Source organism: Pleurodeles waltl, chromosome 9, assembly GCF_031143425.1.
Source record: "Pleurodeles waltl isolate 20211129_DDA chromosome 9, aPleWal1.hap1.20221129, whole genome shotgun sequence".
Lineage (NCBI taxonomy): Eukaryota > Metazoa > Chordata > Amphibia > Caudata > Salamandridae > Pleurodeles > Pleurodeles waltl.
In genome coordinates this window covers 934,615,615-934,632,581 of record NC_090448.1, presented here as the reverse complement: position 1 = coordinate 934,632,581, position 16,967 = coordinate 934,615,615, and the positions used below count along the sequence as shown (strand labels likewise).

Sequence of the window (16,967 nt, the reverse complement as noted above, 5' to 3'; positions counted from 1 at the left end):
TTACTTCACCTTCTGGCCACTGGAACCACAACTGGACCCTCCAGGAACAGACAATATGCACCCACAGCTACGGCTCTGCTTGCAACATTGTTTCCACGGCTCCTTCCAGCAAATGCAACATTTCCCCAGTTGTGCATCCTCTGAGGGCGACAAGTCTTCAGTCTGCATGAGAAGCAAGAAGCAATCTCCCAGGGTTGCATTATTGTGCAAAATAAACAGAATTATGATAAAGAGGTTTTGAGGCAGTTGGATAATCCTTTATGATACCGTAGACCTACCCTGTCAATTAGGAAAGAAATACTGGAATTGACCACAAAAGGGCTGAATGGTCTTTTGTTAAGTCGTAAAGACTAGGTTAATAAAGAGGACTAATCATTCCAGTTCTCTATAAAATTAAGAAAATGAGAACAAACCACCAGGTAGACCAATTGTGGCGAGTTTTAGCCGGTCCTATAACCGCTTGTTGAGTAGGTTGATTTTTTCATGACTAAGCCCTTTGTTCCATACACTAGATCATATACAGGACATAGCCTTGCTGCTATTACGCAAATTGAGGGCCTAAAGTTTGATCCCAATACTGATATTATAGTGACTATGGATATTACAAGTCCTTACACGAACATCCCACAGTCAGGGGCATTAGAAGTGATCACTAAGAGTTTAGATCTTAGGCCCGGACCCCATTGTGTACTGACTGAATACAATTGTGCTAGAATTGCATTGGAACGAAACTATTTCATGTTTAATGGTGAGTTTTTTTGTTGTTTGTTTTTTAGCAAACCTGGGGGTTGCTACGTGCGCTATTTTTGATCCAGATATAGCGAACCTTTATAAGGCTGATTTTGAGAAGAAGGTTCCCTACAATGACAAACTAATTTTTTGCCAAAGTGAAAAAGTGGTTAAGTTATATTGATGACGTCTTCTTGAACTGGCATGGATCGAGTACTTGTTTAGGTGAATTTCATAACTGGTTGAATATTTAGGATACCAATTTACAGTTCACTATGGAGTATAACAGTCATTCTATCAATTTCCTAGATTTAAAGATTTTTGATGAAGATGGTCATTTGTACTTCAGGGTTTACTAAACCTACGTCCTGGAATACTCTTTTGAAATACACCAGTCACCGTCCTACAAACGTAAGAGACAACTTATCCTTTGGACAGTTTTTGCCTATTGAACACAAACTGTTCAAGAAAGGAGAATTATTTCACTGAGGCGAAGGCCCTATGTTCCAAGCTAGTAAATAGAGGGCATCCTTACCAACTTTGAAGTGTTCCTTCAAGAGGGTTGTAGGAAGTTGGCTCTGTATGGGCTATTTCAAAGTAAGGAATAGCATGCACAGAGTCCAAGGGTTCCCCTTAGAGGTAAGATAGTGGCAAAAAGAGATAATACTAATGCTCTATTTTGTGGTAGTGTGGTCGAGCAGTAGGCTTATCCAAGGAGTAGTGTTAAGCATTTGTTGTACATACACACAGGTAATAAATGAGGAACACACACTCAGAGACAAATCCAGCCAATAGGTTTTGTTATAGAAAAATATATTTTCTTAGTTTATTTTAAGAACCACAGGTTCAAATTCTACATGTAATATCTCATTTGAAAGGTATTGCAGGTAAGTACTTTAGGAACTTTGAATCATTACATTAGCATGTATACCGTTTACATAAAACACAATAAGCTGTTTTAAAAGTGGACACAGTGCAATTTTCACAGTTCCTGGGGGAGGTAAAGTAATGTTAGTTTTAACAGGTAAGTAAGTCACTTACAGGTTTCAGTTTTGGGTCCAAGGTAGCCCACCGTTGGGGGTTCAGAGCAACCCCAAAGTTATCACACCAGCAGCTCAGGGCCGGTCAGGTGCAAAGGTCAAAGAGGTGCCCAAACCACATAGGCTTCAATGGAGAGAAGGGGGTGCCCCGGTTCCAGTCTGCCAGCAGTTAAGTACCCGCGTCTTCGGAGGGCAGACCAGGGGGGTTTTGTAGGGCACCGGGGGGGACATAAGTTCACACAAAAAGTACACCCTCAGCGGCACTGGGGCGGCCGGGTGCAGTGTAGAAACAAGCGTCGGGTTTTCAATGTAAATCAATGAGAGACCAAGGGATCTCTTCAGCGTTGCAGGCAGGCAAGGGGGGGGCTCCTCGGGGTAGCCACCAGAGAGGGCCTCCTGGGGGGTCACTCCTGCACAGGAGTTCCGTTCCTTTAGGTGCTGGGGGCTGCGGGTGCAGGGTCTTTTCCAGCCGTCGGGAAATGGAGTTCAGGCAGTCGCGGTCAGGGGGAGCCTCGGGATTCCCTCTGCAGGCGTCGCTGTGGGGACTCAGGGGGGACAACTTTGGTTACTCACGGTCTCGGAGTCGCCGGAGGGTCCTCCCTGAGGTGTTGGTTCTCCACCAGTCGAGTCGGGGTCGCCGGGTGCAGTGTTGCAAGTCTCACGCTTCTTGCGGGGAGTTGCAGGGGTCTTTAAATCTGCTCCTTGAAACAAAGTTGCAGTTCTTTTGGAGCAGTGCCGCTGTCCTCTGGAGTTTCGTGTCTTTCTTGAAGCAGGGCAGTCCTCAGAGGATTCAGAGGTCGCTGGTCCCTTGGACAGCGTCGCTGGAGCAGGTTTCTTTGGAAGGCAGGAGACAGGCCGGTAAGTCTGGGGCCAAAGCAGTTGGTGTCTTCTGTTCTTCCTCTGCAGGGGTTTTTCAGCTCAGCATTCCTCTTCTTCTTGTAGTTTCAGGAATCTAAAGTTTTAGGTTCAGGGAAGCCCTTAAATACTAAATTTAAGGGCGTGTTTAGGTCTGGGGGGTTAGTAGCCAAAGGTTACTAGCCCTGAGGGTGGATACACCCTCTTTGTGCCTCCTCCCAAGGGGAGGGGGTCACATCCCTAATCCTATTGGGGAATCCTCCATCTGCAAGATGGAGGATTTCTAAAAGTTAGAGTCACTTCAGCTCAGGACACCTTAGGGGCTGTCCTGACTGGCCAGTGACTCCTCCTTGTTATTCTCATTATTTTCTCCGGCCTTGCCGCCAAAAGTGGGGGCCGTGGCCGGAGGGGGCGGGCAACTCCACTAGCTGGAGTGTCCTGCGGTGCTGGCACAAAGGGGTGAGCCTTTGAGGCTCACCGCCAGGTGTGACAGCTCCTGCCTGGGGGAGGTGTTAGCATCTCCACCCAGTGCAGGCTTTGTTACTGGCCTCAGAGTGACAAAGGCACTCTCCCCATGGGCCCAGCAACATGTCTCGGTTGTGGCAGGCTGCTGGAACCAGTCAGCCTACACAGATAGTCGGTTAAGGTTTCAGGGGGCACCTCTAAGGTGCCCTCTGGGGTGTATTTTACAATAAAATGTACACTGGCATCAGTGTGCATTTATTGTGCTGAGAAGTTTGATACCAAACTTCCCAGTTTTCAGTGTAGCCATTATGGTGCTGTGGAGTTCGTGTAAAACAGAATCCCAGACCATATACTCTTATGGCTACCCTGCACTTACAATGTCTAAGGTATTGCTTAGACACTGTAGGGGCACAGTGCTCATGCACTGGTGCCCTCACCTATGGTATAGTGCACCCTGCCTTAGGGCTGTAAGGCCTACTAGAGGGGTGACTTATCTACACCTGCATAGGCAGTGAGAGGCTGGCATGGCACCCTGAGGGGAGTGCCATGTCGACTTACTCGTTTTGTTCTCACCAGCACACACAAGCTGGCAAGCAGTGTGTCTGTGCTGAGTGAGGGGTCTCCAGGGTGGCATAAGACATGCTGCAGCCCTTAGAGACCTTCCTTGGCATCAGGGCCCTTGGTACCAGGGGTACCATTTACAAGGGACTTATCTGGATGCCAGGGTGTGCCAATTGTGGATACAAAAGTACAGGTTAGGGAAAGAACACTGGTGCTGGGGCCTGGTTAGCAGGCCTCAGCACACTTTCAATTGTAAACATAGCATCAGCAAAGGCAAAAAGTCAGGGGGTAACCATGCCAAGGAGGCATTTCCTTACAAGGGTTTTGTACTATGATCATGACTCCCTGTTGACGGTAAAAGAGAGAAAGGCCTAAAATAGGCTAACCTGTGTTACCACTTTTGGTACAAAATCGAATAGGATCAGAAGGATTATCTTAAAAAATTGGCATTGGTTGCATAATACAAATTCTGAGGAGAAACCCTTGTTTGCGTTCAAGAGAGGAAGAAATTTGAGGAACCATTTGAGTAGAGCACACAATGAGTCAGAGTCTACATCATTGAGACATCTATGGGTATCGGAACCTGTGTTGGGACATTACCCATTTGGTAGCTATAATGCCTGTGCCTCTACTACAGTAGTTAGATCTTGCACGATTAACAAATGTTAGACCCTGCAACATCTTTCTAATCGTGGTTCTTAGAATGTAGTGTATTGTATAGAATGTCCATGTGCTCTTTTGTATATTGCTAAAACGACTCAAGAAGTGCGTACAATAATTACACATCAACCATGTATCCAATGTAAGGTACAGAATGCTCCTTTGGTTGAACATTATGTAGAAATGTCACATACACCACAGGCTATGAAATGGTTTGTTCTGGAAGTAGTAAAACGTTCAAAGCACAGACACAATGTGGCTTGCCTGTTTACAAGCTGTGACAATAGGTGTATCTGGCAAGGCAATTCAGTTTGGAAGGGACTGAATCAACAGGTTGAGTGGCACGTTTTAGCAACACTATAGACTTGATCAGCATCGGCGACTATTGAGAACACAGTAGCTTTCAGACTAGTTTATGAGCCTGTATGACGTTTTTTGATTACTAGCTCAGTGGGTTCAGGTGCCTTTTAGATCAGTGTGAATTTACAGTATACATTTTCCTCTGAAACTGTACAACCCAATTCTCATTTTTTTGTTGGTACATAGATTAGTCATGGTCCATGGTGCTACGGCTGATACACAAGTTGTTTTTGGCGCATGCTTGGTTAAATTGGGAGGTGATATTTGCATATTTTTTCTTCTCTATTGGTACCAAATTGCACTACGAGGAGTCTGGTGGCGTTAGTGTTCACACATTTCTTCTTTGTATTTTACTTGTCAGTAGGGATCGGGCTTTAAAGGATTCAGCTGTCTTTGCTATATTCCATTGGTTTGTGTTTATGTGCTTTAGTGGCCTCTGTTTACATATGAGATGAACTATTAGTATGAGATTCTTCTTATTTTTCCTCTATTTTGGGATGTTTGCCTTGATCTCGCTCTTTAATATCAGTTTATGAAAGTATTTTTGTGTAAAAACGTTATAGTTTACTCCTTTTAAGATTGCCACCACTTTTCAGCATGTTCCACTATACTTGTCCGAGCCCCACAGTTTATTTAAATCAGTGTTCTGTGACCATGTTCATTACAGACTGGGCTCGAGTCGTGCATCGGGGTTCTATATTTGTATAGGAGCTCTATCTGGGTTGAGACGCCTACCTGCTCGAGTAAGAGATTCTATAAAAGTTTTCAAGCTGATTTTTTCAGACACGGAGTATTGAAGTAAGTTGGAGCTTTGTGGTTCAGACCCTTTAGATTATTGTGAGTATTTTAAAATGCTGAGGGTATTTTTATACATTTTTTAGATTGCAGCTTCTGATGTTGAACTGTCCCTCATATCATCAAGTAGTGGTAAGAGTTCAGCAGTCTCAGGGATTTTTGTCTTAGTTTATTTGCACTGATTCATATTTCAACATCCGTGCCACTTGTACATGTTCAATGGTATGACTGGTTTGGCAGTGGTGTGTGCAGGTATTTTTACCCGATATGGGACGGAGCTTTGGTGTGCTTTGCATGAGAGCTCAAACACAACTTTGAGATTTCTATTATACGTGTGTTGAGCACTTTGATGTTTACTCGAACATCTTGCACCATATAAATCTTGATCACTTTGTAAATGGTTGGGGTGGTGTTTATGAATCTTTTCTTTTTGTGGTTTGTGAGCAGGCGATGCACATTATAGATGGCGTGCTGTTTCATTTTATTTGCCTTTATACTATGCTGGGCAGTGGTGATAATACAGTGTATTTCATAAGTATTTGCAGGTTTTATTCCATTTTGCCACTGGGTCCTGATGATGGTCTCGTTGACTTCTGTTTGAGACTAAAACGTCGACTATAGATCCTCTGCTAAAATTCACTACATTTAATTGCTTCAGTCTACCCTTCAACATTTTGAGTTGATCTAAAGATTGGGGCAGTGGTATATATTCTTTAATCAGGAGAATATTGACCAGCTAGGATGCTCTGTGAAAGTGGGTGGGGGGGGTGGGGGAGGGGCCGGTGGACACCAGTGTGTTTAAGTGTATAATTTATCTGTGACGGCTGCCTTTCAAATTTATTTAGATAGTGATTTTATAAAATAATCTATTTTTTGCATATAAAACAACATGCCGATTACTGATTTTTTTCTCGTATTAAATTTTCTGTTTGGTACAACAGTTATTGTCAATTTTCAAGCATTGCTAAGTAGAGAGCCAATAATTCTTCCTCAAACCTCTGTTCCTGGACTCTAAGGGACCCAGCACCAACATCATGCAGACTGCCATTGCAGGCTGCGTGACAAGGTGCTCCCAAAAGTGAAAACACAACATAGTACAGAGCCTGTGTGCCATGTTCCCTAAACCACTGCATTTAATATTTGTAGTCACCCATACGCACTAAGGGCAGAGTGTGGGCATTTCTGTAAGAGCTATGTCTTTGTAAATTCTTAGACATAGTAAGTGTGCAGTGAAGCAATTTTAAATACATGTGCTGAACACTGGTTGTAAGGAAATGCCTCCTTGGCATGGTTACCCCCTGACTTTTTGCCTTTGCTGATGCCAAGTTATGATTTGAAAGTGTACTGAGGCCTGCTAACCAGGCCCCAGCACCAGTGTCCTTTCCCTAAACCTGTACCTTTGTTTCCACAATTGGCACACCCTGGCATCTAGGTAAGTCCCTTGTAACTGGTACCCCTGGTACCAAGGGCGCTGATGCCAGGGAAGGTCTTTAAGGGCTGCAGCATGTCTTATGCCACCCTGGGGACCCCTCACTCAGCACGGCCCCCACGCTTGCCAGCTTGTGTGTCCTGGTGGGGAGAAAATGACTAAGTCGACATGGCACTCCCCTCAGGGTGCCATGCCAACCTCACACTGCCTATGGCATAGATAAGTCACGCCTCTAGCAGGCCTTACAGCCCTAAGGCAGGGTGCACTATACCATAGGTGAGGGCATAGGTGCATGAGCACTATGCCCCTACAGTGTCTAAGCAAAACCTTAGACATTTTAAGTGCAGGGTAGCCATAAGAGTATATGGTCTGGGAGTCTGTCATGCACAAACTCCACAGCACCATAATGGCTACACTGAAAACTGGGAAGTTTGGTATCAAACTTCTCAGCACAATAAATGCACACTGATGCCAGTGTACATTTTATTGTGAAATACACCCCAGAGGGCATCTTAGAGATGCCCCCTGAAAACATACCCGACTTCCAGTGTGGGCTGACTAGTTTTACCAGCCTGCCACACACCAGACATGTTGCTGGCCACATGGGGAGGCCAGGAACAAAGCCTGTACTGGGTGGAGGTGCTTCTCACCTCCCCCTGTGAGCCTCAAAGGCTCACCCCCTTTGTTACAGCGCCACAGGGCACTCAAGCTAGTGGAGATACCCGCCCCCTCCGGCCACAGCCCCACTTTTGGCAGCAAGGCCAGGGGAGATAAGAAAAACAAGGAGTCGTCACTGGCCAGTCAGGACAACCCCTAAGGTGTCCTGAGCTGAGGTGACTGACTTTTAGAAATCCTCCATCTTGCAGATGGAGGATTTCCCCAATAGGATTAGGGATGTGCCCCCCTCCCCTCAGGGAGGAGGCACAAAGAGGGTGTAGCCACCCTCCGGGCTAGTAGCCATTGGCTACTAACCCACCAGACCTAAACACACCCCTAAATTGAGTGTTTAGGGGCACCCAGAACCGAGGAAGACAGATTCCTGCAACCTAAGACGAAGAAGGACTGCTGACCTGAAAGCCCTGCAGAGAAGACGGAGACACCAACTGCTTTGGCCCCAGCCCTACCGGCCTGTCTCCCCACTTCAAGAACAACTGCAACAGCGACGCGTTCCCCAGGGTCCAGCGACCTCTGAAGCCTCAGAGGACTACCCTGCATCTAAAAGGACCAAGAACTCCCGAGGACAGCGGCTCTGCTCCAAAGAAGAAACAACTTTGCAACAAAGAAACAACTTTTAAAGGACTGCACGTTTCCCACCGGAAGCCCAAGACTTTCCACTCTGCACCCGACGACCCCGGCTCGACCTGCGGAGAAACACTACAGGGAGGACTCCCCGGCGACTGCGACCCTGTGAGTAGCCAGAGTTGACCCCCCTGAGTCCACCCCAGCGACGCCTGCAGAGGGAATCCAGAGGCTCCCCCTGACCACGACTGCCTGTTTCAAAGAACACGATGCCTGGTAAAGACACTACACCCGCAGCCCCCAGGACCTGAAGGATCCAACCTCCAGTACAGGAGCGACCCCCAGGTGGCCCTCTCCCTTGCCCAGGTGGTGGCTACCCAGAGGAGCCCTCCCCCTTGCCTGTCTGCTTCGCTGAAGAGACCACTGGGTCTCCCATTGAAATCAATTGCAAACCCGACGCCTGTTTGAACTCTGCACCCGGCCGCCCCTGTGCCGCTGAGGGTGTACTTTTTGTGCTGACTTGTGTCCCCCCGGGTGCTCTACAAAACCCCCCTGGTCTGCCCTCCGAAGTCGCAGGTACTTACCTGCTGGCAGACTGGAACCGGGGCACCCCCTTCTCCATTGAAACCTATGCATTTTGGGCACCACTTTGACCTCTGCACCCGACCGGCCCTGAGCTGCTGGTGTGGTAATTTTGGGGTTGCCCTGAACCCCCAACGGTGGGCTACCTTGGACCCAACTTTGAACCCTGTAAGTGCTGTACTTACATGTGAACTTAACATTTACTTACCTCCCCCAGGAACTGTTGAATTTTGCACTGTGTCCAATTTTAAAATAGCATATTGCTATTTTTGCCAAAACTGTACATGCTATTGTGATGATTCAAAGTTCCTACGATACGCGAGTGAAATACCTTTCATTTAAAGTATTGTTTGTAAATCTTGAACCTGTGGTTCTTAAAATAAACTAAGAAAATATATTTTTCTATATAAAAACCTATTGGCCTGGAATTGTCTTTGAGTGTGTATTCCTCATTTATTGCCTGTGTGTGTACAACAAATGCTTCTCACTACCCTCTGATAAGCCTACTGCTCGACCACACTACCACAAAATAGAGCATTAGAATTATCTCTTTTTGCCACTATCTTACCTCTAAGGGGAACCCTTGGACTCTGTGCATGCTATTTCTTACTTTGAAATAGTGCATACAGAGCCAACTTCCTACACTGGTCAACACGAGTTCCCCATCTACAAGATGGCTTCAATGAAACTAGAGATGTTAAGTGTCAAACATCTCGCACTAATAAACACTAAATTATTCTAGTGATGGATTTATTAAATCATGCACCCAGAGGGATACTTAGAGGTGCCCTCCTGAAAACCTTCCAACTGCTGTTGGGCTCACTGACCAATTTAGCCAGCCTGCCACCAACTGATGAGATTTTGAACCCTAAGGGTGACAGCCTCTGCTCTCTGGACGTCAGAAATAAAGCCTGCTCTGGCAGGGGTATGACACATCCCTCACAACAGCACCTGGAGAGGAGTGAAAATGTGCTATGCATGAGGCATGTTGCATTTTCAGGCTGGACACACTCCTAGGGTGACCAGCCTCAAAACGGACACAGCCTTAGGAACTTCACCATCTTGAGTGTGGTGGAATTAGGAATTCTGGGAGAGGTGATGCCCACTCCCCAAAGGAAGTGGTCATCTAGCGGCTGTAGTGACCCCAAGTGTAAGGAGCCCATTGGACACTACCCTTTACTCCCCTTAACGCCCCCTAACCTGAGTATTTAGGGGGATCCCTTGATACTAGGACTTCAGATCTTCGCAGGACACAAATGGAGTGGACAAAGAAGCCTGCTGACCAGAGCAAAGAGGAGCATGACTGACTTGGCACCAACCCTGCCTGCCTGCTGCCACCGACCCAAAGGGAGCAAATTACTTGTTCTGCTGCTTTAGCGGCCTCCAAGAAACTGGGAGAGCTGCCAGTGCTTCGCAAATCGCCAAGAACAACTCCCTTGGAACAGAGTAGCTGCTTTCCAACATCTGCAGGCAACCAAAGAAGAACTGTAAGGACCAGGAACTGCGAAAAACCAAAGCCAGACATCAGCACTGCACCCGACCTGCCTAGCCCAAGCTGAAGTGTGCAAACAATGTCAATCTGGTTCTCAGACCCTCCAGAAACGAAGCCCACCTTGAGTTCGCCCACTGTAGACTTCTAGAGGTAGGTCGTTTAGTGTCCAAATGCAGTATATGTTTATTTTCTCATAGGATATCATTAGGTCAACGCTGAAAAGTACCTCTGCTTACAGACGCCCAAGTGCCTACCGAACTGACCTTTTGATGCTACCTTGGACCTTGCTCAATACTTACCTTAACTCCACAAGATGGTCCCGTAAGTCGCTGCTATGTACCCGTATGCAGTATATGTTTTCCCCCATAGGACAACATTACTGCTCCAAAAATTGCACTGTCAACTGTTCAAAACCGTACTCACCCGATTCGGATGATCTTAGTATCAACATTTACATGAAAATACTTGTTATTTTTATAAATTGGTGTTAGATTTCTTTAAGAGTGTGTGTGTCTCGCTTAGTGCCTTTGAGTGTACAATAGATGCTTACAACTACCATCTGATATGACTAACTGCTCGTCCATACTTCCACAAAAGAGAGCATTTGGGGTGTCATTTGTGCCTCTATAATTCCTCTGGGATTTGCTTTGAATCCTTACTCAGTGTAGATCTTTTTGGTCCATTATATAAAGAGCCAGCCTCAGACACATACTTCTGAAATAAAATACTCAACATATCTGAAAAATATTTACCTGTCATTTACAAACGTCCAGGCCATCTGAACAAGTTTCTGAATTTTGTTTTTATCACCTTGAAAAGAAAAAAAATAAGTTGCAAAGCAAGGTTTCAAAAATAACAGGAAGCAAGACATTACGCCACATAGAAATGGAAAAACATGACCATGCAGAGATCAATCACTGTGTTTAGAAGCAGTTGAAGAGATCTAAAACTACTTGAAGTTCCAATTTTCAAAGCTTTAAAGCAGAGTACCGATATCTCTATATGATCCTGCATATATGTGAAGAGAATTTAAGAACAGGATATACACAAAATGTAATATGTTGAGCCTATCAACAGATGCTACTAAAAACAAAAAAGGCAGTCTCCAGTGTGTGCTCATTACCCGAGGTGCATGAAAGCTTGTAGCTTTCTACCTCTATTCTGTATGTTACATTTTTTTTATTGACTTTTTTTTATTTTTTACAGTGTGCAGTACCCATATATACGTGAAGGATAAAATGAACAGTTGTGGATGGTAGTTCCATCTCTGACCTCAGCACACAAATCTAAATCAATCAATACCCCATGCTTAACAATTTTCGTGCCTACAGAGGCATGTCCTTCTGCTGCTAGTGAGTAAACCTTGTTCATAATCACTTCCAATCAAACAAAAGTGTGCAAGAAGTCAGAAACCGGAATAGATGATGTAATTTAAAGTCTGAAGTCAGAAATTGAGCCCTTTAATATCCATGGCATAGCAACAATCGCATTGAATTCAGTCACACCAAGAATTGATGCTAGTACCACCAAATTTATGACTCGTTCTGTGAACAAATTGGCAGAATAACTCAAACATTGTAAGTGTGCAAATCCTAAATAGATCACTAGCCGAGGTAAAGTGTGCTCCTCTCATTAGGCAACATCGGATGTACTCTGTAGGAAATCACTGAAACTAAATGAAACTCAGCAAACTTCCAATTTGAAAAAAAAAAAAAGACAAAACAACAAGCCCAGATGAAGCCAATTAGACTGACTTGCATTCTGAGTCAAGACTAAGCCATTTAAAAAAAATCTTGCAGCAGTGCAAAGACTAAACAAAAAGTACATCATGCACAGCATCAGAGTTGGCAACACAAGCACTCAATAAGAGGTGGATAAATACAGTCAAATGTATGTGGTGGGAATATTATTCCTCTGGGTAGAGCCAAAGCGACCTCAAGAGGACTTTTATAGAATTGGTGACAAAAGTTAACCAAAACCTAAGCTATTTGCAAACACAAACTGCTAATGATAGAGCTTTAGGATTTTTCCAAAAAGAATTTCAATTAAAAGAAAAAAAGAAAAAAAAACACCTTTTGTAAAAAATATAAAAAAATACCTGTGAATATTCAAGTTAGTGGAAATCTGGCAATAGACAGCAACTGCCTCTCCCCTCACCCTACACTTCCATTGAACACCAATCATTCTGCCATCACAAAGACACGCTACTAGTCATGAATATTATGGCCTTTTTCTTCGGGGCATTTCCCTTCTTGAAATGCATGTGCTAATCAACAGTGAATATGTGTAATTAAAAGAAAGCACATTTAGTATGTGTTAGTCCGCTTTGCAACACAATGAAATTTGCTTGAAAATATTCACAGTATTTAATCCAAACGCTGACTGTTTCACATTATTTGCAATTAAATCCTGAAGAGCTTCTAGAAGACTGAACTATGAGCCTCATGTATTGTTATTCATAAGAGCACATTTTGCAAATAGCTTATTCTGAGCTTTCACAAGAATGAAATAGTATTAGAAAAGCGGAGTACAGAGAGTGAGGGGCTAGAGAGGAACCTTCACACAAGGTGGCAACAGGAAAGGATGTGGAGAATCATTTTACCAATTCTATTTGAAGGCTACTAGGAAAGGAGACACCTATATTTTGCTCAATCAATTTAGAAGCAAGGCTGACCTCTCAGAACCAGAATAGCGGTCCTTCCTATATTACAAATATGTGGGTGTGAACCATCTCAAAACAGGTTTTTATTTTATAGTGTGGTAGAATTAGACTTACAATCAGAGTAGCAGTGTGGGGGTAGAATTGCTAAAAATGGAGACCAGCATTCATGTTGGAGTTTCTCCTTTTATTCACACTTATGTTGTTGCATTTTGGTTGTCCTTATTGCAGTTCCAATTCATACTGCGTGCCCTACAAAAGAGTTTTGATTTTAATTTAAATCTCAGAAATTCATCCTGTGTTCAATATGTTCTTGAGTTTGTCATTCGTATTGCTCAGTGGGCTGTGGAATGGCGGCAACACCACTGGCTTTTTGTCTTTGGGTTGGCACATTGAATGAGTCCTTAATGCCAGGGGGTGTCGAAAACTGAATTCTGCATTTTTAGAAAAATCTAGTTAACTTATCATGCTCACCATATAGTGGCACAGATCCCACACAGGTACACACATCTCACCCTATTCTCATGTAGGCACAATGTTCACCCTACCCTCACATAGGTACATCATTCACCTAACTCTCAACAATCTACATGTGAATTGGCAAGCTGCTCAACCTACACTCATAGGTACATCACTCAATCCACATGCACAAAGGCACACATCTCATGCTCCAACTCCACTTACACAGGCATATCCCTCAAACAACAATTACAGAGGCAGACATACGAAGTATACTACATTCACACTGCTCAACAGCCACGCACAAGGCAAACTGTACAATTATACATGCAAACAACCATAAGCTTAGGGGAAGGGAGCGCTAGAGAGGTAAAAAAAACAGATGGGCTGAATCTGAGGCCCTGACAAAAGGTAAGATCAGCAGACTTTAGTAACGAGGTGGCAGTGGAGATAAGAAGCCAATGGCAACTGTAGTGTAGGAACAAAGACTAGCCTCTACTAAGGAATAAACATAAGATGTTAGATGACTTTGGTAAATGAGGGGGCACAAGAGCTTATCTGTCCCAGGCAGATAAGTACTGACCCCGGCACATATCGGGTAGATGGCTCAAAGGCTTTTAGGGATGAGCAGGGTCACACATATGTCATGCCCTCATGTCCTTTTAAAGCATGTTAAGCCCTGGCAGAGTCAGTCACTTATCAGGCAGATTGCTCTGAAAGGACAGTAGAGGGTGCAATAAGGAACTGTATCCACATTGGAAAATAAAAAAGAGCTGAAAGGGCTGTCCGACCCAGATATTAGTAAGGAAACTTTATCCTCAAATACAAAGCCGCCATAAGCATTTTAGCAGCTCAGAGAACAGATCTGTGAGGGCGACTGCAGCAGGAATGAATAGTACTTCCACCAGCATCCACTCTTCAAACTCCTGAAGGATTGGAAAATATGATATAAGTATGAATTAAGCTGCCAGTGCCACCTCACTCCCATGTGTGATCTAGTCTGAGAGAGGCCAGCAACTTGATGTGCATGATAACTTGAATCTCCAAGCGAGAGAGAGAGAGGCCAAGGCAAGGACTGCAGTGAAATGGGCACTAGACTGACCTTTAAAGTCTCAAGGTCAGGGCCCTACAAGGCAAAGTTAACACATACTAATGGGAGTAAGGCGTGGACCCCATTTAAGAGGTTAAGCAACCATAAGTGTCACATACAGAAGCTTAACAAATAATATGTAACCTAAAGAAATAACCAATAAATTACAATGTCACATTGTATAGGGAGCTGGCTTGGTGTGTGGTGGGTACCTAAGGTACTTACAACTTATACAAGGTCTTGGTATCCCCTATTAGTGTAGTGTAGACAGTGTCTAGAAGCCTGGTGTCCACAGGGACCTCCCCCCATGCAGCTCTCAAGAGGTAGCAGTGGATGGGCAGCCAAGTGTTATCTAGGAGACATGCAAAGCTCATGCAATACCACTGTAGTCACACAGCACTTACATGCATGAAAGAAAATAATCAGTGTTACAAAAAAATAAAGGTACTTTATTTTAGTGACAATTACCAAAAAGTACTAGATAGACAATCCTCACTAAATATGCACACTAGTAAGTGTAATGTCAACAGCCAATAGTGACCCTAGGGGGAGCCCAAACCATACACTGAAAAAAAGGAATGTGAATGCAGGACCCCACCCAGGTAAGGGGAATCTGGACAGGAGAGCTGGAGGAACTAGGAACCACAAAAAGTAAGTACTACAGTGGCTCCCAGCGACCAGGAAGAAAGGACTAAGTTACTGGTTTTTCCATCAAACCACCAAAAGGACTGACAAGAGGAGTAATGCACCACCCAGACAAGACTGCAAGAAACCAGCAATGGAATCCTGAAGGAGGAGAACCTTAAAAAGAGGAGGATCAAGTCCAGAAGTTGCAGTCTGGTGGTGCATTACTCCTCTTTTCAGTCCTTTTGGTGTTTTGATGGAAAACCAGTAACTTACTCCCAACTACCACCTGTCTGTAGTTTCAGGAGTTGGTCGACGGTCACCAATGAAGCCCTGGAGTCAGTGACGAGTTCCTGGAGGATGCAGTCGATATCCCACACCAGACGGAAAGATTACAGTCTGTCTGTGGCGTGGAAAAGCCACCAACAATCATGTCGCAATGGGAAAGGCAAGAGTCGCGGTAGACGAAAAGTAGAGCTGCCAGGGACCAGCAAGGTCCAGGAGGACTCAGCCCACGGGAGGGGAGTCCCAGGAGATCATCAGCAATGCAGAGAGTCCACAGATGAAGAGGCAGGCGCAGTCCCCACACGAGACCCACTGGAAGAGGACCCAGGAGCTTGCCTTGACCAATGTTGGATAGCTGACAGACAGGACCAAGGGGACCTCTCAGACGATCACCCGGGATGCAGGATCCATGCAGCTCAAGATCAGAGGATATCCACACAGCCAGTTGTCATTACAGTTGGTGCCTGCAGATGCAGGGGAGCGACTCCTTCACTCCAAGGGAGATTCCTTCTGCCTTGTCATGCAGGCTGAAGACTTGCCTCCCTCAGAGGATACACAGCCGGGGAAATGTGGCAGAAGCTGGAAGGAGCCATGGAAACAATGCTGCATGCAGAGTCTTCATCACTAATGCAGATTGCCGGTTCCTGGAGGGTCCAGTTGCAGTTCCAGTGGCCAGAAGTTGAAGTGAACGATGCAGAGGAATCCTGCTGGAGTCTTGCTCGTCGAATCGGAGGACCCACCCAAAAGGGAGACAGTACATAGCCCTGGAAGGGGGATTGGTCAGCTAGCAAGGTGACAACTTATCAGGAGCTGGATCTGACGTCCCCTGTCAGACATGGTCACTCAGATGCCCCAGAGGCCTCTGCCCACCTTGGATTCAAGATGAAGAATCAAAGGACCCTCTAGAGGAGCTCTGGGTACCAGCCCTGGGTGGTGATGGACAGGGAAGTGGTCACTCCCCTTTCCATTATCCAGTTTTGCGCCAGACCAGGGACTGAAGATCCCTGAATCGATGCAGACTGGTTTATGCAAGGAGGGCACCAAATGTGCCCTTCAGAGCATACCAGTGGCTTTGGGAGGCTACCCCTCCCAAGCCATGTAACACCTATTTCCAAAGGGAGAGGGTGTTAACCCTGTGATAGAGGGTCGCTTTTTGACATGGTTATTCCCCCCCCCCCCACACTTTTTTCCTGATGTTGATGCGTCCTAGAAATTGTAGTGCCCAGGGCCCCTGCTAACCAGGTTCCCTGGGACAGATCTATTTACCTAAATATGTTGTGATGCATTAGCACAGTTGGATACACCCTTAGATACCACTATAAGTCCCTAGTAAGTGGGAACCTGTGTGCCCAGGGCATGGGGTACTATGGGTAGGTCCTCAAGGGCAGCAACACTGATTGTGCCACCCTCTTGGGCAATGCATCCAGATGCACCGAGCAATGCCCTTCCAGGCAGAGTGTTCTGGTGCAAACCTAAAACACAAACTTGACATGGCACACTACTTGTGTGCCTTGTGTACCCTACACTGCATTTACTATGAGTAAGACACCCCTCTGACAGGCTTTACAGCCCTAAGGCAGGGTACTCCATATTTTATTTGAGGGCATAGCTGCATGAGCAACAGGCCCCACTGTGTCCTTGCC

At 45.3% G+C, this 16,967-nt stretch overlaps 1 protein-coding gene across 3 annotated transcripts in view; it reads right to left on the bottom strand.

Moving 5' to 3' along the window:
* Nucleotides 1-16,967, bottom strand: part of CCNK (cyclin K) — a 357,987-nt gene that overhangs the window by 210,760 nt on the left and 130,260 nt on the right. For all 3 annotated transcript variants that reach the window (XM_069208291.1, XM_069208290.1, XM_069208289.1), the window contains one exon: nt 10,960-11,017. In XM_069208291.1, coding sequence (XP_069064392.1) covers nt 10,960-11,017 — 58 coding nt within the window. The remainder of the gene's footprint in view (nt 1-10,959; nt 11,018-16,967) is intronic.